The 23718-nt window shown below is 32.8% G+C and overlaps 1 protein-coding gene across 7 annotated transcripts in view; it reads left to right on the forward strand.

Moving 5' to 3' along the window:
* Nucleotides 1–23718, forward strand: part of Shaker (potassium voltage-gated channel protein Shaker) — a 115054-nt gene that overhangs the window by 36995 nt on the left and 54341 nt on the right. The window contains exons 1-2 of one of the 7 annotated variants that reach the window (XM_083092207.1): nucleotides 4748–6910; nucleotides 8944–9033. The exons of 5 other annotated variants lie outside the window; for them this stretch is intronic. In XM_083092207.1, coding sequence (XP_082948333.1) covers nucleotides 9008–9033 — 26 coding nt within the window. In that variant the 5' untranslated portion in view covers nucleotides 4748–6910; nucleotides 8944–9007. Of the gene's footprint in view, nucleotides 1–4747; nucleotides 6911–8943; nucleotides 9034–22858; nucleotides 23089–23718 lie in introns of those variants that run through there. One more of the 7 variants, XM_083092204.1, reaches the window with a different exon arrangement.

Here is a 23718-nt window from a genome sequence, read left to right on the forward strand (position 1 = left end):
AATTATAAAAATTAGACAATACAAATAAAAATTACAAATAAGAATTTGAAATTTAATAAGCTTTAATATATTTTTACATTATATTTTCAATTTAGAATAAATAATAAAGTAAGAAGTTTGTTTTTTGTGAATGAAATAAATTTGCACTAATTTTTGTAGACTTGGACTTAGAAAACAGATTTTATAAAAAATCTAGATAGAATATAGCAAAATAAATTTGTTCAATTATATTATGAACATGAATAAAAGCGCTCCATTTTAATAATCTCTTTTATTTTTGGAAGCGTCTGAAGTGATCATTACATATCATACTACTCGTATTACTTCTTTTACTGTTTGCTTTTTGTAAAAAGAAGGCACAAAGGGAGATGCGTTTATTAATATTCGCCGCGAATATAAATGTACGTTAATGTTCATGTGGTTTAGATTTAAACATTGAGGAGTATATTTATCGATAGAATTGATCGTATCGAGTGATATTACTTTTGAATTATTGACTATCATATTTGTAATTAGGGGAAGAAATGCGCTTATTATTATTAATTTTTCGACACAACGAGAGATAACGAGATAAAATAATTCTTCAATTATTGAAAGATTCTCTCTCTCTCATTGATGCAAAATATATAGAATATTATTCGGATATCCTTTTAGCTTTCTCAGAATTTAACATCAGTTTGTTTTTAATCAGAATTTTATGTTGCTTTATAAATGTTACAAACACGGTTAAAAGTCAAATCTAATTCGATACATTACTGATATATTATAATTATGACTTCCTGAGTTAATCAGAGTAATTAGCGAGTTGCTTTGTATCACAATCAATCTGTTGTTCATAATATGTCGAGAATCGTTTTGAATCTTTCAGTAAAACAGATAAAACATGTAATGTTATATAAATATAAATTAGCGATATTTCATTATTAAATTTTTCTCTAATATTTATTATTAGATCTTTTTATATAAATTTTATCAAATTACTTAAGCCCGTATTAAATATTTAATAATTATGAAAACATGAAAAAGATAGTTTTGAAATGAAACAAAGTGAAATAATAGAAATAAATTTCTGCATAGAGAGATTTAAACATAGTATGTCGTATGTATAGAAGATGTCCTACATAGGCAAAATACAGATTAGTATTATTATATTGCTTGTCAATAAATAAGCATTTTTCCTTTTGGCAAAATTTCCTGAAATGCATCATTTTGTAGATATTTTATTTTTCATGTAATTTTTGTTGTGAAGATTTAAGCGGTATTATTTTAAAAATTGTCATCTACTTCCGTTTTGCAATGCGTAATGTTGAATAAATTTAATGAAATAGAAAAAGAACCTTCGTTGAAAGGCACATTTCTGCCAGGGAATTTGTTTTATGTTTCATATATATGCCAAATAAAATTTTTTTAGTGTTTTATTATAAAAATGTATTAAATTTAATTGTAACAAAATTACAAAAATGTTTACGAAGATTGTATACACAAAGTATAAAGAAACAGCAACTGCACTATATTAATATATTAAAAAATAGGATTTCGATGCATTTTTGAAAATTTTCTCTAAAAAAAGGAAAAAGAATTTTATTTTTGACAAAAAATACTGTAGTATTTGTCTGTACTCTATCTATATGGTGTATTCTATCTATACAACACAGAACATTGTAGTAATATGGATATTTATTGAAAAAAATTTTGTCTTTTAACTTAGTATAATACAATAATCAAATTTTTACTCGACAAAACACCTCAACGTGCAATTATTTTACGGATAAAACTATTCGTGACTTATATCGTAATGTATTATGCTCTGCATAAGCAATTACGTGTAGAACTGCACGTCGAATTCGTCTAGTCGACCAGAGGTTGGTGATAGTATTGATTAATAGCAGTTTATTAGCAACTCTGCTTGAAACTAACTCCTTCGTTATTTTTTACTATATTTTATTTAAATTTTTTGATAAACTTTTATTACTTATATTAGCTCATTAAGAATGGTTTTCTCTTCTCTCTGTCTCTCTCTCTTTTCTCTCTCTTTTTTTCTTACATTTTCTAACTATATAACTTTAAATATATAATAACTTAAATATATATAAATATATATATATATATATATATATATATATATATATATATATATATTAATATTTAAACACAACAATTTAATATCATACTCTCGATTGAAACGTAATTTAAAAAAAATTTTTGTTTTCATTGTCGAGTTGGTAACGCAGTTTTCAACTCCGATGGAAAACCATTGCAAGCTTTAAAGTTGTTGCAATCTGCTATATGAAATTCAGCTTTGAACGCTTTCCACTGGATGGCGCACTATAGTGTGTTTTCGTTTTTCAATCTTTTTTCTATATCGATAATTGCAAGCTCTCTGATATTTCCAAAAGAATTTGAAAGTCTTCGTTTTTTCTGAATATTTAATTTCATCGTTTACATTGTTGTGTCTAATCAAGTAATGCACATAAATTTATATTATAATCTCATTAATATTAAAGATATATTTTTTGATGTAAAATATAGTGCAAAAATATCCAAAAGTGGGGGATCAATATTGAGTGTACTTAATGGCAGGAAATGCAATATGCACTTGCGAGAAAATACTATCGCTTTGCGCGTCTATATCATTCGATTTAGACTTGGTCGACCGATATCTCCTAAGTTGCGTTGGGAATTACTTCGTGTTATGTGAGGTCAGGTAGGGTATCTTCACGATGAGGATGTCCTTAGTAGACATCGATATTTATAAAATTAGGAAAGCTCGAACCGTTATAGCTATTAAATATCACGTTGCATTATAATGAATTGTTGCTTGTCACGTTGATAAAATTAAGTTCTTAGAATTTTTTAATACTAAATATTATATTAATAAATTAAAGATAAAATTAAATTTCAATATATCTGTATTTAATTAAAAATATGATTTTATTTAATTTATTAATATAATATTTAGAATTAAATTCTATGAAATTCAATTGAGATTCCATGTTTACACTTAAAGATTTTCAACAGCTTTTCGCTTTCACGTAGTATTTGCTTTTATTCGAAAGGATTTTAGGGATCGGAAGCTCTTTTCGAGGAATTTTTCATCTAAGGATGAGGACAGTGGATTGCGGAAGTTAGGTCCAAAAACCACTTATCTTAAAAACCGGGATGCTATAAGCATCGCTAAAGATCGTATTTCTCTGATTTTGTATTTATAGTGAATTAATATTATCTATAATATTATTAATTGTTGAATCCGTCTTATTCTGATAAATTTGCAGCAGCATTCCTGTTTGGTTAATTTAATTATAAGCTTAAAAAACTAAAGAAAGCTTTACAATACTGCGATTAAATAAATCAAACTTTTGCTATTAAATCCAAATTTTACTTATGCATAATATAGTTGTAAAAGTTCTAATTCCATTTACTTCGAGTTCTTTAGCTGAATTTTATTTGCTTGACAGTCAAAATTTTAATTCTAAGATCAAATTTCTAGACTTTAGAAGCAACATCATCGTTAGTACAAAATCTGAAAATTTTTTTCACGTGATTATTATTTGTATTAGTGCTACGTATTAATAAGAAATATTAGTGCTACGTATTAATAAGTACATTTATATATAAACGTACGTTTAGTAAGAATAAAATTACTGAAATTATTTAAGTCAAAAGTGTTGAGTTCCAAAGATTTTTCTAAATTAAGAATTGAAAATTCGATTCTTGAAATAAATTTTTTAGTATTTTTGCAATAATAACATATATCAATTGCGAGATTCTGTATTACTCCCAGTGAGAAGGCTAGTGTCAAATCGACGTTATTTCGACGTCGATGTAATCTGAAACTCGAATTGAAATTGACATCGAAAATCAACCGATTTCAATCAAATTGTTTGGTTAAGAGTGACTTGTTTCCAAATCATGTGTGTCCAAAACTCAAAATTTGTCCAAAATTAAGAGGCTATCATATGAGGATATGCAGAAATCAAATCATTAATTCGATATCAAATCGACAGGAGATCAACATGGGGTGAAAAAAGATCGATGTCAATTTCGATTTCATTTCGAATCCGCACCGTCGATTCAATGTCCAGTCGACATTTCGTTTCTCACTGGGCTTAACGCGAATCTTATAGGAGAAATCATTTTGGATCTGCTCCATATGAGGATTTTTGTTTTTATCCGAAATCATGGAAATTCTCAAAAATAAACAAGCAAGTATGTTCATGTTAACTAGAGAGTAGATTGAAGAAGAGGAAGATGACGATCGTCAAGTATAATAAACAAGAATTGAAAGGATCAGGACACCCTTGGGTATTCCCCAAAACGACTTGTCGAGAAACATTTGAGGATAATACGAGGAGCTACTGTTCGTGGCGGGGGTGGATATCGACTTCGATGGCCGCGAAAGCCCACGCACGAGCAGCAGCACGAACGGGCCGGAAGGGGTGGGATGTGGGGTAGAAGGTGGATTTCATTCTCTCTCTCTCTCTCTCTCTCTCTCTCTCTTTCTCTTCCATACAAACACGTATCCGTATCCACACGAATGTACAAACACAATCGAAGCACATTGCGTGTACGCGAGAGCATATACATACACACACACACACACATACACATAGGAGTGCATCGCGCGACCCCAGGGAGGGAACGGGGGTTCGTAGCCACGGTGGCGCCTCCGCAGAACGCCGCGGCGGTTCCTGACAGCGACCCTCGGCTGGCGCCATCCACTGTACCTTCGCCACCCTGACCGTCCCATCGGGGGTCGCTTTCGATCTCTCACCCTGCGTGTACTGTCGGTGTACGCAGATCACGCAGGATCTGTTCGTGGAGTTCGAGGCGAGAGTGTCTCAAAGCTCTCGAAGTTGCCGCCTAAACGCGCATCGCCGCGTCCCTCCCTCTCTCTCTCTCTCTTTCGCTTTCCTCATTTCTCCTGTTCCCACTACCCCGTCACCACCCTACCCGGTTGCTTCTGGCGTCCCGACACGCACCACTCGGCGATTCAGAAACCCACTGGGCTCGCTGCCGAAACGTGCTCGCTTCGTGGACCAGTCTACTCCGTCGCGCTTCCGATAGTGACCTGTGACAGTGATCGCCCACTCTCCCTCCCTCTCTTCTCGCGTGTTGGATCGGACTCCCACCCGCCTGCTTCTCTTCGGTGCCCTTTTAAGCAGCCCGTTCTCTCCACTCAAGCGATCGACAAGGTTACGCAAGGCAGTCAAAGCCAGCAACGTGGTCGTCGAGGTGGACCCGGCCGTGAACAACCGAACGACATAGCATGTGTCGCTATTGGTGTGTTAAGTGATTCAATCTTATTCCAAACTCTCCTTAACTCCGTCCCTATCCCGTTCCCAGATCTTAGTCTACGGGGATCCATGAATCTGCTGATCCATTATGATCCAGATAAGGGACAAATGCAATCTAAATAAACTCGTGGACTAACATTCGAATGGACAACCCTCATTGTAACGGGCACGATGAACAAACTTGCGTTGTTACGTCGCTTATCGTTTCTCTTCGAATACGATAATATTTAACCATAATGCCAAATTTGTCATGTGAGACGGCGCGTTGAAATTAATTGAATGCGGATAATTAATTCTTGATATTTTTGAAATTGGCGTCTTCGGTAAGCCTACTTAAGCATGTACTTATTTGGGAGGATTTTGATACTCAGTTCAGTGATCAAATATACTTCACATTAAATGATTCGATCACGTTTTGTGAATCTTCCCAATAAAAAAATTTATATTTAAAGATTTAGGCTATTTTTATAGATAAAACAATAATTAGATTAATGATTAAGAAAATGCGGCGAATCGATTTGATGGTTCTAACAAGAAATCCTAAATTCATTTTGTATTTTAAAGTACTCTATTTTCAATCGTTAATTAGAAAATCTCCGTATTTAAAGATCGAAATTCTCCAAAGTAGCGGAAACAAATTGAATGTTATAGACCTGTTTGCTATTAAGAAAAGTGCAAGAGAGCTTGCATTTCTGTTTGTCCGATCCCCTAGTCCTTGTATTTCCATTTAATGTTTCCTTTTCTTTTATTGGTTCTTCCTGAGCTTGAATTTTGATACGATTACAAATCAATCAAATACATTTGACGGAGAAACATGATTAAGGGTAGACCTATCTATAGCAACAAGATCAAACGGCTTTGTAATAGCATTAATTGAGCAATCGCACAGATAAGTCTTCTGGATCATCTTCCTAGAAAACTTGCCAATGTGATAAATGAAGAATTATACAAATCAACAGTTTGGGCGCGACAATTTTCTTCTCAATCATATATAAAACTAGAAAGACCATTTCGGCGTAAATTGAAATACATTTAAAAGAGCTAAAGAAGATTGAGATGGGATCAAACAACTTTAAAAGCTCGTGTACATCGTGGACTCGTCTAAACTCACCCTGAAAAGGATTTTCCGAGCGATATTACGCGTTACGTCATGGTCGCGTGACATCATCGAAGAGAAGCGTTTTCTTTCCCTTCCTCTCTCTAATCCATTCTCTGTCTCTGTCTTTCCATTCTCGAGAACCGCAAAAAAAGTCAATTTACTATATCAAACTGTTTTAATAAACGACATTTGCACGAAATAATTTTCGTGCGATCGTTACGAGTTACACGGTGAATGATCTGTTTCGTTTCTGCGCTCGATTACTCTCCATCGTAGGGCGGATTTGGAAATGCGGATTTGTCTCGGTAATATTTCCGGTAGCGTTATAATGGAATATTCGCGTGCGAAACATCATCGCCGGCAATTTTGCTACCGTCATTGATAAATATGTGACTGTATATTGTGACAGTGTGAACAGTACCGTATAATAAGTGGATAAAGCCGCTAAAAGTCCTACGACGTGTGCGTGTGGGTGGTGCACGAGCCTCGGTGGTGGTTAGACGCAACATGCGGGAAGGTACAATAGCGCGAACCGTCACGGCGATCTGCTGGGTCATCGCCAGTTAGCCGCTGTACTTTTCTCTCCTCTATCTATCTAATGTTCTACATATATACAGAATATCTTAAAACTGTTGCACTTCCTCATTTAGCCCAAGATTCTCGAAAGCGTCTGAAGCTAATCTATTCTTAGCCAAGATTTGGCTTTGACTTTCAATTCTTTTATGCTTATCCTATATATGTATGTATACAGCAATTATACATTTTTTTAATTTTAAGTTGATTACTTTTTCTTAGTTAAATCTGACTTATCTAATAAATTATATAAATAATATTTAATTATTGGATTCACATTGAAGCATTTCGTATTATATTTATACTTTCTTTAACATTTTTACTAAGAAAAATCAATTTTAAATTAATCAAAGAATCTAAAGGCTGAAAGGAATGTGATAGCTTTGAGACATGCTGTATATAAGATGTCCTGTAACAGGAGGAAAGTATAAGAAATAATGGTATTCTGGCAGAGTTCTATATTTTAGCTCGCGAGATGTTTCTATAAACATATGTGTTCTAAAGTATAAATCGTTACAGAATAAAGTAACTTAATTCTTTGAGAAAAGTGCTTATTTTTCTTAGGCTGGTTCTAAAAGTGCCCTTCTCTCTTTCTGCCTCTTTCAATGCTCTTTGTATAATATACAGTGAGAATAGATAGATAAATAAAGAGAGAAAGAGTTATAAATAAAAAAGTTAATATCGGTTATGCAATAGTATAGAAATATTATATTTTTTTTAATGACATGGTTCATGCAAAAATAGAGATTGTTTATAATTATATACAATTAATTATGTCAATAATTTGATCTTTTAACTTGCTATATGTACAAAGCTTTAGTGCTGAAATGAGTTCAAGAATTTATAATTATGATGTTGGAATCCTGTTACAGGCCATTCAATATACAGGAAAATTTGGAGATACCCCAAAAATTTTTTGGAAATCACTCTTTACAAAGTGTTAAAATAATAATAAAAAATAAACAAAATATAAAAGCATTTCTCTCACGTTTATACATAAGGAAATTTTCTTAGAGATACAATGTAACTTTCTCTTTTATTTCTTGTTACACACACATATATAACTAAAAAAATTATATATATATTTCTATTAAATACTTCTTAAACATCTTAGTTGAATCTTAAAGTTGAGTGAAAAAGCAAAATCTATTGCAAAGTAAAAACAAACGTTAGTTGATAAATTCTATTTACCAAATTTTGAATACATATATTATCTTAACATAATCTCTTGGCATTCTATATATGTATAAAATATCTATTAATTAGATATTGATTAGAATTTGTACATAAACTTAAATTTTTATTATTTATTTAATTAAAGCAAAAATTAAATTAATTTTTTTAATCAGTCATACTTTTAATACAAAATTTTAGGTGGTGATTCCGAATTATTCTGTTTATACATATGTACATACTTCTCTCTATTTATTTCTCTTTTTACTTTTCTTATTATTCAATTTACTATTTAATCTTTACGTTTTTTCCTTCATTCGTTATTACACTAGTCCGTTCTAGAGAGTACTTTCAAACTTTTCACTATTCTGTCGTCTTTTCGGCTCTGTTCGAAGTTATAAATTAGTATCGATAAAGAGTAAACAAGATTTTTCTTATTTAGGTCATTGTGCGATCACTTAAATAAATTTAGATTAAAAAATTTTTATAATAACACACACAAATATATATATATATTTTTTTTTTCTAAATTATTGTATTTCAAAAATTATACTACACACATAGAATATAAAACTTTTCTTACTTAATTTTTTGATAACTGTTATAGTGTTTTCACAAATTTTTTAAGACATCATATATATAGAATAGTATTACATGAAAATAAAAAAAAAAACAACTTTGTGTTGAAAAGTTTGTCGAATCTGTTTGCGATTGTGAACTTCGAGCAGGGTCGTGACCTTTTCCTCTCTCTCTTGTCTCTTTAGTTATTCTATAGCTCTATTCTGTCACCGCATGCCAAACTAGAGGACTTACCGTTCCGGACTGCTCCCTCTGCGAAAAAGCGACAAAGAGGCCGCCTCCATGCAACATGCAGATGATCCTGGTTGCTGGCGGGTGAGTCCATCATAGTATCCCGCAGCTACACATGTACACACACACAAACACACACATTCACGATATAGTTTACATTTGATAAATAGTCTGATTTCCTATTACTATTTCCATTGCCCGCAGAATTTCATTTTTCTTCGTTCATTGTTTCCTTTTTCGACCGCAATCTTAATATTCATGAATATTAAATGCGATTTTTCCGACTCTAAGGATCTTTGGCAAATTTTGAATTGGAGTTTAATGAAAATCTTACCCTGGCAATATATGTTCCTTTCTAAAAAAACTTGGAAGTTCGTTGACCAGCATTTCTGCGACAAATGATTCTTTATATAATTTTGCAAGGTTTTACGACTTTTTGCTTTTGATAAAACATATTTAAAACAAAGTTTGTGTATGTCGACGGGTAGGGCATACTCTTGGGATCTACCCTGCCTATGATATTGTGTATGATGTAAAGCGTAAGAGAGAGCATAATAAACCCACGTGATAAACAATTTTCCGGTTAATATTCGACACGCGATTTTTATATTAAAATTAATTCATCTTGCTTTCAATTTGAAAGCGCAGAAGTGATCAGTTCTTAAATAGTGCGACAAAAGTTACATATGATTGTGCGAAAGATAATAATTTATGTTGAAAATTTACAATTTCTTTTTACAGTAAATAATTTTTTAATATTTATTATTAGCTTTTTGGAATTAAAAACAAATTTATAAGTTTTACTTCATATAAATATTCTATTTTCGAATTTCAGAGAGAGAAAGAGAGAGAGAGAGAGAGAGAGAGAGAGAGAGGGAGAGAGAGAATCTTATATTCTTGGCTTTTACAATTTTGATTTTATTCTTTAATTCTGGATTTTAAGTCGACATATAACCTTCAATTTCAGAATTATTTTAAAATTATTTCAGTAGTTTATATATAAATTTTATTATTTTGAATTATGGTTGTCTATGTGTTTTAGACAATATAGTATATCTGATTCAATTAGTTTGAATTAAACTCGCCAAATGGCTTGTACAAGACGATTCATCTATGACATGCATATTCAATATACACGCTTAATATACCTTAAACAAGAGCGCAATTAGGGATCAATATTGCAATATGTTGAATGCATGGCGATAACTTGAAATTTGGCAAAAAAGAAATATATGTATGTAATATATGTCGCTTTTCAGAGAGAATATTACAAAAAAAAATTATATATATTTTTAATAAGCGTAAGTAGTATAATTTTTGAGAAAGAGAATATTAATTATTTCTACATATAATTTTGAAACAAAATTTAAAAAAACATTTTAATGCTTATTTTGAATATTTTTAAATAAATTTTTATAAACATAATTGAGAGAGAAAGAGAGAGGGGGAAGAGGAGCAAGTGGGAGAGAGGGGAAGAGAGGGAGAAAGAGAATATGAGAAGACTATTAAAAGTTGTCTGCCAATTTTATCTTTCCTGCTTTTGCCATATCTATGGCGATAATGATAGCCAGATGTATTTGAATATAAGTTTCACGTGTTTCTCTTATATGTGTTTACATGACATGTTTATCCACGGTTTCCAACCAGCTGTCTACCACGTGTGTGTGCATCAACCGTTGCATTTATTTTGGCTGGCACTTATTACAGTTTTACTTTTTTCATGTGGTCCAAATGGGGAAAACTTAATGAGTATTATTACTCCTCGCGATAGAAGTGCATTAATATAAAATTCTTGTTTGATTTGAAATTTCACATTTATTGTCCCTTTTAATGAATAAAAATTTTTTAGCATATGCATTGTTTTCAATTTTTAATATTTTAAATATTGAAAATTTAGTTATATTTATATTTACGCTATTTATGTATATATATATATATATACAGGGTGTATCGTAACATGTGGGACCCACTTCAGGGATGGATAGGGGGCACACCAACAATGAAAAAAGTTCATATTAACATGTGTCCTATTTGATCTTGTTACAAAGTTACAGGACGTTTAATATTTAAATAACCGGCAACCGGTTACATTCATATAAGATGCTCGAAATGGCTACCTCCGCTCTGAATACAAGCATGCACATTAAATGCATGTCCGCCATTTCCTGATTGGAATACATCCTATACACATAAGCACCCACTTTTACCACCTAACGCAAGAGAGACTTCACGATCGTTCTTACCACGAGAACAATGGTAAATATGTAAACCCCAACGTACGGTCGTTCGTGTGACATTCCCAAGGTCAGGATATACAACAGGCTTGCCTACATCTGAAAGATATTACATATTGCGAAATACCCTGATTTGCCGGTTATTTAAATATTAAACGTCCTGTAACTTTGGAACAAGGTCAAATAAGACACATGTTAATATGAATTTTTTTCATTGTTGGTGTGCCCCCTATCCATCCCTGAAGTGGGTCCCACATATTACACCCTGCATATATATATATATATATATATATATATATATATATATATATATAATGTATTTATAATAATGTAATTAATATATATATATATATATATATATATATATATATATATATATATATATATTAATTATATTATTATAAATACATTAGAATAATTTAAATTAATTTAATTTAAATTATACGATTACATTTTTCTGTTAACAAAGATGCGTAATCAGATTTTCAATAGCTAGCGCATACTTTAGAAATTGCGTAAGAGAGATCCGCGCGAGATCACAACTTTATATTTTATCATATCGAAAATTGTCATCCCTTCATACGCTGAATGAAATCCAATTTACACGCTATTTTCTACGCATTAATCGCGAGAGGCCTCTCCCACTTTCATTCGAATACCCACGTGTCGTTTTTCGAAGTGGGCCATCCTAATTATCTGTAATGACGGATCGTCTGCCGAAGTTTTGAGGATTATTATAACTTCGCTCACACACCGTGTTAATTAAACTTTCTACAAAATAAACGCGGTTCGCGCTTAAATTATATTCGTTCGTTCGAGATATTGTTTTTCGTCGAAAATAATTTGACGCAGTTCGAAATGATGTTCCACAATTAAATCAATTAACCTCACAAGTTTTGCTATCCAAGTGCGTGTTGCTTTTGAAATATCAATTAATCTTTTTCCGCGTATGTATACATGTGTGTATGAATTTTTATTACATCAATATATATGCGTACATACATTTTCTTTTTCTTTCTATTTATATATATGTGTGTGTGTGTGTATTTATATAATATCTGTGTATGTAACCAATATACTTGAGGATCATATAATCGATATACTTTCAAATTAATTCAATGTTTCATTTACCGTTTAGCTAATAATTACATTGCAGTGTATATTGCTTAACGAGCTCTATCCGTTTCTAATCGATCGATTATAATTGCAACGTTGATGCAAGCAGGACGTTAAAGTGCATTGGTATCGACAACTTCAACAGACTATGTTGTTGAAAGCAGGATATGGTAGTCGAAATGGTGTATTCAAGAGGATAACAACCTCGGTCAATGCAGGTTTGGTCGATCGCTCGCAATAATCGATACGGTACTCTTGGTGTCCCGAAGTCCTTGACGAACCGAGAGACCCCGAAGATCGACCATTATCGCCGAGGACGACGAAACACGAACTTATTAAGCGTGCATGCAGTCGCTTTAATGCAGTATCGTACATGCGCGTGCGCCATTTTAAAACTTCTCTAAAATAATTTAAAGATTTAAAGATTAGGATAGAGCGAGGTATCCCGTTATATACCTTTTCTACCGTGATTACTTTTCATATACAAAAGATATCTCGGATATTTTCCAGTATTTTTGGATATTCAAATTTCTTTTGTATATAATATAAATACTTGCTGATATTAATATTCACATTAAATTATGTATAAAATGTTCATAAAGATCTATACAAGACACATTGAAGAGATATTGTCTAGCAGTTTAAACAAGTTGTCGAATAAAGGTATCCTTAAGTTTTCCAAACGTTCTCTGCTCGATGTATAATTTTTCTTTTTTACATGCATTTCATACGTTATCTTCTTTGATAACTTTTCAAATAATAAGACAAAATTCGTAAAAGATAACAATGAAATTTAACTATCCGAATGTTGATTGAAAAATATACGACGTTAAAAGGACGCCACGAAGTCAGTCCTTCGGAAAGATTTAAACAGGCGTCTTCGCCGAAAACGGCGCTGTTCATATCCTTACGAGAGCTTCCTCGGGCTCGATTGGAAAATAGGTCACTGGGTACCGAAATCGATAAACGATCCGTACACTGCTGCATGGTAACTGCATTATCGACAATCCTCCGAAGGAAATCCTGACTTTTGCCCGGATGGCGCATCATATCCTGGTTAAAAAGAATATGTTCGTATACAGATATATTTTATATAATATTGCAAATAAACTTAATTATCGTTATCCATAATTTTGCCGATAGTATTTCGTTATTAAATTCTTCGTAAGCTGAATTTTATCAATTATATCAGCGCTACTAAATAATTCTTCATTAACAAAAAAAAGAAATTAGTTAAACATAATATAATTTTCCAGCGTACATCTATTATGTAACATCTATTATGTAGTGAGAGTCAAGTTTTTAAAGCTTGTTTCACTCTCATGCGGAAGTACCTATTTTATCTGCCTGAGTGTGTATATATCTACTTTGTCCGCCCTTTAATGGACGTAGCTACTTTGTCTTCCTGCAGAGGTATCTATATTGGTTATCTCTACATATATGTACATTCACTATATTTGTTTGCATTTGTGTATTTATTTACTGAGTTAACTACTCGTGAAATTGAATTTATGTTGGTAAAACCATGCTTGTTGATCACAGGTTCGTTCGCACTGAAAATATATGGTAATTATTTAATACGGACAGGCGATATTGGAGATTTGTGGCTAAACAAAGTTTCACTTTAATTAGATTTTTCCAATTTAGAAAAGAATATTTGTAATATATTTAAAGTTTAGTAGATCTTTCGATGTTGCCTCTGTAATTCTTGTCAGTCGAGCAGATTCCTCGACAGCTTTCTCGAATGCGATAGCATCTATTCGGCCGTAAAAGCGAATTTAAGTACACATTTATTCCGCGTCCTAACATTTGCAATTGCTTCGTTTATCCTTTGAGCATGCAGAGAGAGATGCGTCAAGCATCGTCTGACTGTGCACAGATATAACTGCCTAAGCGTAAAATCGAATTTATGTTTGTTTGTATCGCATTTATTTGAACAAACTTAATTCAAAAAATTCAAAATAATCCGATAACGTATTTCTTCGAAACAGCAAAGAATATTACAGAAATATTGCTATATGGGTTTCGAAAAGTAATACGTGGCCGAATTATTTTGAATTCCTTGAATTAAGTTTCTTCAAATAATTGCGATACAAACAAACATGAATTCAAATAAATATGCTGTGATATGAGGATACACAGTTAGGAAAATTGCATATTATCGAGAGATACCGAAGAATCTCGCGCCAAGTTTAGGCTCAGCAACAACGAGGCACTCTATATATCTAATATACATGAGTCGGTTAATTGAGAGTATCTTAAAGTTAATAAATCGATCGAATTGTTAATAGGATTAATCGATAATTTGTATCTCAATTATATCAAGAAAGAATCTTTTGTTTCTACGAACTTTATTCAGGAGAAATATTATGATGTAAATTCTTCATGAAAAGTTTCCTTTAAGAAACATTATTGTTGTCATTTTTATCGGTACACGTACTACACATATACAATACATACAATAGAACTAAAATGGTATCGCGTTGTATTATGTATACACACACACACACACACACACACACACACACACACACACACACACACACACACACACACACACACATATATATATACACATATGTATATAATACATGCAATAGAAATATAATGATAAGCTTGTATGGTTGACGAAAGATTGCGCTAGCAGTGCTTTGCGACATTAAAGCCATTACACGTCAAAAAGTTTTAGTCGTAACCATAAGACTTTAATCGCAAGATATGATGTCTATTCTTAATACGCATACGAAATTTTTACATTCAAACACACACACGTTCAATCTAAACATTCAAAAATATACATAACATTTTAATCTCTTTGAGCGATACATACATCTAAACTTACTAAAAATTATAATAAAGAATTTAAAAAATGCAAAATTCATGATAAATTCATGTTGTTTTTAATTCCTGATACACTCATAATTGACGTAAGAATATTCTGCGTAATTTTAATATAATAAAGTTATATTTATATCTGAAATTAAAAAATATATATTATTTGGCAACAAATGGAAACAAATATTGTATTCCGTTATAAATTTTATAATATAATGAATAGAGAAACAATTTTTCATCACGTTAGAAAAGTTTGATGAAACAAAACAACCGCCAAATGAAATAGATTTAGGACTACTTTTTTAATTGATCATAAGATGTTAATGGTAAAATGTCGACGTGATGGAAATTTAGCAATTACAAATTGCGGCCTTATAATTAAATGTTACTGATTACTGTGATTAATTAATTTGTTTACGCTTACGGTTATAATTAAAACTTTTTTAAATGTATTTTTTAGCGTATAATGCTTTTTAGCGGTTTGCGCGGTTAACGGCGCTTTCGATACTTTTAATAAGTAAAAGTTAACTTCGCCAAAATAAATTATTTATAATATTAGAGATGAAAAGTGATATTTAATATAAATATATATTTTGCAATAAAAACATATTTATTATTTTAATAAATGTATGCAGATAAAATTATTAATTTAATTCAAATATTGCAGGAAATTTGCTTATATAAGGTAGTATTACTATACATTCTTCTTCTAAATAGTATTTCTAAATAACTCAATCGGATAATCACTTCACATTATTTTTTATACATCACAATCAAATAGTATTTATTTACTATAAATAAATCATCAGTGCGTATGCTTTTACGTATGCAAAATAATTCACGTACGCTCTTATATGTGCAAGATAATTTGTGTAATATATGCAAAGCAAAACAAGAACGATACATGTAGCATTTGTTTATAGAATAATGTTTATGGAATAAATTATTTCTTTAGAAGCAAGAACTATAGGATAAAGAAGTGTGGATTAAACAAATTTGTTTTTAAACAAATAATATGTTCTATAAATATATTCTATTAGGTGTTTCTCAACAAACCAAGTTGTTTCATAAAGCTGCAAGTATTATATAAGTTATCTTACGTAAGAACGCACTGATGATTTATTTATTATAAATAAATACTATTTGGGTACAATGTATAAAAAGTAATGTGATTATAATGTGATTATCTGATTGAATTATTCTGATTGAAATGTTATCTAGAAGAAGAGTGTATAACCTGTGTACGTATTTCTTTATATAGGCAAATTTTCTGCAATATTTAAATTAGATTAATAATTTTAAACTTTATCTATATTGTATATTTATTAAAACTAAATAAACAATATTTTCTATAAATTATGAAATATAACAATATATTTTCATAAATGCTTTACATACAATTCTTGCTACTTCACAATGGATTAACAAGTTATTTTGTAATATTACATATATTACACGAATAATGCATACATACATACACGAATTATCTTGCATGAAAGCATATACATGATACAATTTATTTATCATTAGGGCATCCTGGATATTTTAAACTGGATATTTTAAACTGGATGAAAATGCATTGAGACTTTTTTTCTGCCGAATCGGAGCAAATCCGCGGGCAACTAACAGAAGCGGCCGTTGACGCCAAAGTGGCACGAGGAGAGGGTGAGTTAGTTTCATTTAACCCTCCTCAATCAACTATCGATCTCGATATTCTGATTGAAAACGCGTGTCCGAAAACGTGATTCTGACTGATCGAACTATTCTCATCCCCGATTAATTTTAACACGAACCGTACATTCGCCTCGTCGATGAATCCGTAAATGCGTAAAAATTTCATCAAAGTGATTTTGATGCGCGCTATGAAAGCGTTAATGAAAATAACGATTTTCTAATCCCGGTGAAAGTGGTGCGCAATTAAAGGCATAAATGTTGAGTTTCGGCTAAATTACGCGATTAAGAGTGTTGTGAAAAGAAACACAAGAAAATTTTACATGCGAGAGAGGTAAGATAATTAAGCTCGTTAAGACTCCAATAAACTCAATAGAATTATTGATAGCCGTAAAGTAAAATATATTTTTTATGTAATTTTATGTATCTTTTCATGTAACTTTAGAGTGCGTTATTTCTTTTCAGGCCGATGTTTTATGAAACTTATGATTATACGATATTAAATTTTTTGCTTACATACGCGTTTTTTATAATACTGCAGTTTGAAGCAGAAAAAATATTAACAAAATTTATGATTACATAAGATTATATAAAAAATATAATTTTGTTTTACAGTTACAATCAATTCTATTAAACTTATTGAAGTCTTAATAATCCGTGCATAAAACGTGTTATCCCGAGTTTCTTATGCGAGGTTCTTTTCACAATGCGCTTAATCACGTAATATGACTTATATTAATTTAGAAACAATAATTTCAGTTATAATAATCATATGCTAATTTTACATTGTTTACATTTCCTGCGGAAATTTGAGAGAAAGAATCAAGACTCGCGCGACATCAGTTTATCACAAAAATCTAATTAACGTCGATTACTCATTGCTAATAGATTGAGTGGTGATTGATATACATCTACGCACTCGTTCGACCAAATTTGCGTTATTCCGTTTATATCGATTTGATTAATAGAGAGATAGCCATCGAAATGTGTGTCGCATCTCTCAGAATGACCGAATTTTCTCTCTTTCTCGACTCTGGAAACAATAATATCCGATATCATAATTCAACTCGGTAACGATCAATTGCCGGGGTTCGTGACACGCTCGCATCGATATTCTCGAACACGCGTGCAATTTGTGTTACGGATGACGAAAGGAAAAAATAAATATAGGAATTGATGTAGTTTTACAAATAATTAAGGACGGGTAAGCTCGTAAGAGTCGAGATTTACCGTGTCACATCGGAAGTAGAGGCTAACCTTTGACCGTAGCTCGCCCACGTTATATAGGCGCACTCTTATTTGCCCTTGGATTTTATATTAAACTATTATTATCAACGGTAAGTGCTCAATGGGGTGAACGACGAGAGTTTCGAGATTATAAAGCTTATAATAAACATCAACTTTCTACAATCTGCAGATCGGCGATCCTGACCTTTGCTAAAGTGGCGCAGAGATATAATTTATCAAATTGCGGATATACAAAATTTTCTACTTTATTACGTAAAGTTATAATTTGATATCATATACCTATATGATTCTTCTATGTTTTTTTGTTTTTATATTAACATATACGATGTTTGATAAGGGGAGGAGGGAGGGGAAGAGGAGAAATCATTGTTAGAATACTGTATTATTAGATCGTAAATATCGGTCCGTCTGAATCGGGCTTAACGCATAGTACGCATTAAGAATAAAAGAACCAGACCTCGGTCTAAAGTTATAGCCGAGCTATCGATATCATCTGATATTAATAGACGATGGAAATACAATCGGGACTAAATTTACTTGTATCAATAACATCAGCCGAAAATCCGTACTTCTTAGACCGTGGTGGCAATTTAATACCATCATGGCTTCTTATGGATACGCGCGCGTTACACAGCTCTACAAGTTAGACGTACTAATTTTCCTACTGTCACTTACAACATTAATCACGATAGCTCTTTCACGGCCCACCTATGATATAATGTATAATAAATAGCGAAAAAAGTTTATTAATCGATGGTAGAGCTCTGAATAATATTCTCAAAAAAACAAAAGCTATTATATAGAGGAATCTCATTTAAATTTCTTCTAAATATCAACGCATATATTCGACTTACGAACGATTTTACTTGTCGGATTCGCGATAGCACTTCCAGTTGACGGCGCAAGCGTCCTCTTCTTGCCTTTCCTTTCGTCTGTAGTCCATCGAGAAACCGGTGGATGTACTTGATCGTCTTCGATGCACGAATGCGGAAGGAATATCGAGCTGACGATGCAAGGGGCGCCCCATAGGTCGCCCCCAAAGGGTGGAAGTGACGTTCGGGATGCGGGGGGACATCGTTAGTGGGGGCAATTGTGTCGCGGTGGTGGAAGTTCCACCAGGGTGGACTTGGAAGGACGGCGTGGCACGCGCTTTGAGCAAACTAAGGCAGTTACGCTGCCGGCCGGTCGTCTTCTCGCCACCCTCTGCGAGTATCGTCGCGATAGTCATCGGGGGTGCGTTCGCGATGAGGGGTGACTCATTCGTTGTGCGATTAACTCGTTTTCTTTCCGGATTCCTCTGTAGGGTTTGTCTCTTTTCTGAATGTAATTGACATTAGACGCTCTTGTCAGGAATTAACAGCCGCAGTAATCCTAAGCGAACAAGAAAGCAGATACAAAACGATGAAATTGACACATGCATGAATCTCACAAAAAAGAAAAAAGTTTAAAAAGTTTAAAACAACTTCATTTTATTATTCAAAATTAATTTATAGTAAGCAATGTATATGTCAGAGGAAATGAAAGGACGAAAACAGGTTGACGTGCACAAAATAAAATAGAGCGCAAACTTCTTGTAAGTGCATCATATCAATGGGTTGATACAATTATAATCGGATGTGCGTGCAATGCGTGTAAAATCTCGTAAAATTGTTTCCCGATGGTACATGATTCGCGAATAGATCGAATAAAACATTCGTGTGAGTGAATCATTTCAAGATGTGTTGTATTGACTTTGTGGTGATTGTGATAATGACATTATCTTTGGTAAAGATTCCAGTTTATCTATTTTTCGAGAAACATTGATCTTAAAATTGAAAATGAATATGCATTCGCGATCATAAAGATTCTTGAATTTCATTGACTAAATTAATATACTATATAATTAATATACTATAGTTGTAATAAGGGGTATCCACTAGCAATTTTAATACAAGCTATTCTCAAAAAAATTTGAGAATTAGATGAGGAGATATGTCTTCATCTTTCTCAATATCTTTACAAGCCGCGATATACTTGTCGAAGTGAAGTGGAAATATTATTTTTTAAACGTCTTTTATTTCGCGATACTCGATGATCTCGATTAAGTACTTTATACGCTAATTAAAACAGCAACATCGAAATACGACTTGCGGAATGAATGCGTCTTAAACACGAGATTTATCGGTTGATAAATCGCATGGTCACGCGATTCTATAGCTTTGAAATTTGAATGACTCCTCAATATTTTCGTTATTGAATACAATCTTGTAAACGTGTTCGATATGTAACAGAAACAAAAGTTTGTATCTTGTCGCTTTGTGGTTGCACGTTGATAAAAAATCTTTTGCTATGTCGAATCTACAGAATTTCGCGCGCTCGATTTCATTAATTTGTAGAATAATATTGTATCTAATCGAGTTAATAATTATCTTCTTTAATGAGACACTCTTTCTTTCTTTTATATTTGATACCGCACAAAACAAGATTTCCACGCCATTAATTATTAATTCTCCGTGGCCGGAATCCGCGATCGATAGCAAAACTCGTCATTGATCGACACAAATTATAATGTATTACGTTGTAATCACAGTGTCCGTTTGTCGGAATGGAAAAAGAAAGAGAGAACGGTCATTATTCACGTCACAAATTAGAGCATATTTGCACGTGCATGAGAAGTTGTAACGCGCATTGTTTGACTCATTGTTGTCATGCGAATTAGAGCAACAATGGCGCGTTACTCAATGGCGATCGCGAGATGCGGTTATACTCGCTTTGCCGCATTTCCAGGATTCATCTTCCTACGTAGAATGAATCAAGAGTCGCGAATTCCTTTTGTCTCGAGTCATCGGTAATTTCTGGATGATAAATCTTTTTTTCCTCTATATCGTTGAATCGCGTTAACTAAAACATCAGAAAGCAAACACTTTCATACGACGACCTTTTTCGTTTAATCTCGTACAATTAGGAAAGCATATTTTTCGTTCTAACATACAAAGCTTCTTCGATGAAAGCAAGGAATATCTTCCTTTTAATCTTTATCTCCTCCCTTTGTTTCCCTAGTATTCGGATTCTTTGAAGCATACTTAGTTTTACAGGAACCATTCCATCCATTCGTCCATCGTGTAAAGCTCACTTTACGATTCAGTGACATGAATCAGCTAATTGCATTTCGCGATCAAGCTCTATGTGCGCTACTCGGTGTCAACGATAAGCAATGCGATATTGCTCATTCGCTTATTTAATTTTCTCAAAATTACTTTTCTTTTTAATAAAGATTGACGGTCTTTCTATTTTTATTCGTTCGCAATTTACAAGTTATCGTAGTAATTTTTTCATTGAGAAAGTATTTACTGCGGAGACAAAAAGAGACTGCGCTAAAGATATCGGGAAGCATGGTCGCACGCGTTCCTTTCTAATATAAGAACAAACTAAAGGAAAGCCGTTTCTTGTGGTCGAGGTCGCCAATTGCAATTTCGCCGTCAATCAGTCGCGACGTTGGCGTTGCGACTCTACAATTTCCGCGAGTAAGAGCGCGCATCGAAAACGTGTCACGGCCGATCGAACCACGTGTTATGTGTGGACGCACAATGGCATAACTTACATGCCGTTATATTAGCGATTAAAGTCTTTTAAAGGATTTTAATCGCGATCGCCGACTTTCTCGTTAACGATTAATATATATTTTAATGATCAATGTTCCGTCGTGGTTGCCAAACGAGCGATTAATGTTCATATGAATAAATTTCTGCAAGTTTTGTCGAGTCGTGCTTAAAAGTTGAGTTGCCAAATATATGACAAATTTATTATTCTTACACGAGTTTGCGTGGGAACAACTTCATTGTGAATTAACGATTGCGAAGATCGGTGATTTGTGACATTTTATTCAGTCGAAGAAAAAATTATAGAAAACTTTTAGACATATTGTATAAAATTGTGTTGCAGTACTGTATTGAATATAGCGCGTTTTCATGACCGCAGCTGATCGAAAGCTTATCACGAAGAAACAAGTAATATCGTAAATTCGCGCTGAGTAGAATGTTCGCGAATTTGATTTCATTGACAATATATGTATATAATTGACTGGTTTTGATAAAATGGAATAGTGCGGATGACAGAAAAATTAAATAGTGCTTCGACTCTTTGATGCGGATCGATCTGGATCAGCTTTTAAGGCTGGATTTATGATGACTTATGGTTTCGTTGTTTTATAAAGAGAAACAATTCTTTTCTCATATTTCATTTATTATTGTGGAAATGCAAAATTTGTCTTCATTTGTCGAATAAATAATCAAAAAAATATCTGGAGATTGTCTTTCTTGTTCCATTTTTTTACCTTCACCGCTTATAGAATTCGAATTTGGATAAAAACTTGCAATTAAAATAAAGATTAGCGATAAATTTTGACCTCGAGTGTGTTTGACGCGTGTAAATCGATCTTGCTATTGCGCCACCGACATGTCGCCCCATTATTATACCTAGGAAAAACGGAACAACAAATTAACGAAGACGTGATTTCGACTCGTCCATATTTTTATGGATTCTTTTTTAGATTTTTTCAATCTCTGACGAAGGAAAAAATCTAGTTAAAAAATTGCTCGTGGATTCCAAAATGGCAAATAAAGAATAATCGACCTTTTCGTTGTAATGCTCTTAAATTAGATAGATTTCCATATTGAATTTTCTCTTGACTTAATGCAAATCTCTCACTTGAAGAGAAAGTAAGAGGGCAAGGGAAAAGGTGGACTCGTTTATAGAAGCACGTACATTATTCGTCGCATCGAAACCAAGACGAGTAGTTTTTTAGAAATTCGACTTTATGAAATAGAAACATCTCCAATACGATTGAGATGTTTGGTGCATGATTATGCTGGATGAAAATACACGGCGCTCGTAGCAGCGTCGAGCAAGAAGATTATGAGCCTGATAAGACTCTGTAGATTGCTGGCGCACGTGGAGATTGAGGTATGGCCGCGAGTATAGCTGGTATCTATGGCATTTCAGAGGATCGACACATCAGATACTCCTCCGATCATCGTGACCGCCAACGTGACCAGATGTGAGTCTTATGAAAGGCATTAGGATGTTAAGCAATTAGGCAATTAGGCAATTAGGATATTTTTCTATAAAAGAAAGAAAACGAATCTTGTAAAAGAGAATTTAACAGAGTGGAAATATACACAATATTTTAAATATTTGTTAAAAAAGAATCAGTTTTTTTTTGCGACGACAAACAATAGCTCTATCGATCGCTAGTTTAATATTCAGTTTCAGTTTGATAGCATATTTTTCAATCCTAATAAATTCTCTTTTATTCTCTTTTATTCTCTTTCTATTTGCTAAAATACGATTTGTTTAACAACGAATTGTTTAACTACGAAATTTTAACGCATCTAAAATTACGAATGAGTGAGAGAGTCTAGAAACTGAGATTTTTCTCTGTCTTAATAAATAAAGTTAGGGACTGGAAGAGTTAACTTGTACCCGAACGGGTATATAAATATAGGCATCCCTTTGGTGCACTCTCACGACTACGTCAACGTGTGGCGGATGTCGCGTTTAAGAATTCATCTCACGTTGGGAAGAAAACTTCTGCCGTTGTTGCATCGCACGGACGTCATTTGCATGCTTACCTTAAAGACCGCAACAAATATAGCTGCTGTTATAAATATATATGAAACTCATATCT

This window comes from Camponotus vicinus, unplaced genomic scaffold (assembly GCF_025532165.1).
Source record: "Camponotus vicinus isolate PSW18456_S1 unplaced genomic scaffold, iyCamVici1.0 SCAF_2, whole genome shotgun sequence".
NCBI lineage: Eukaryota > Metazoa > Arthropoda > Insecta > Hymenoptera > Formicidae > Camponotus > Camponotus vicinus.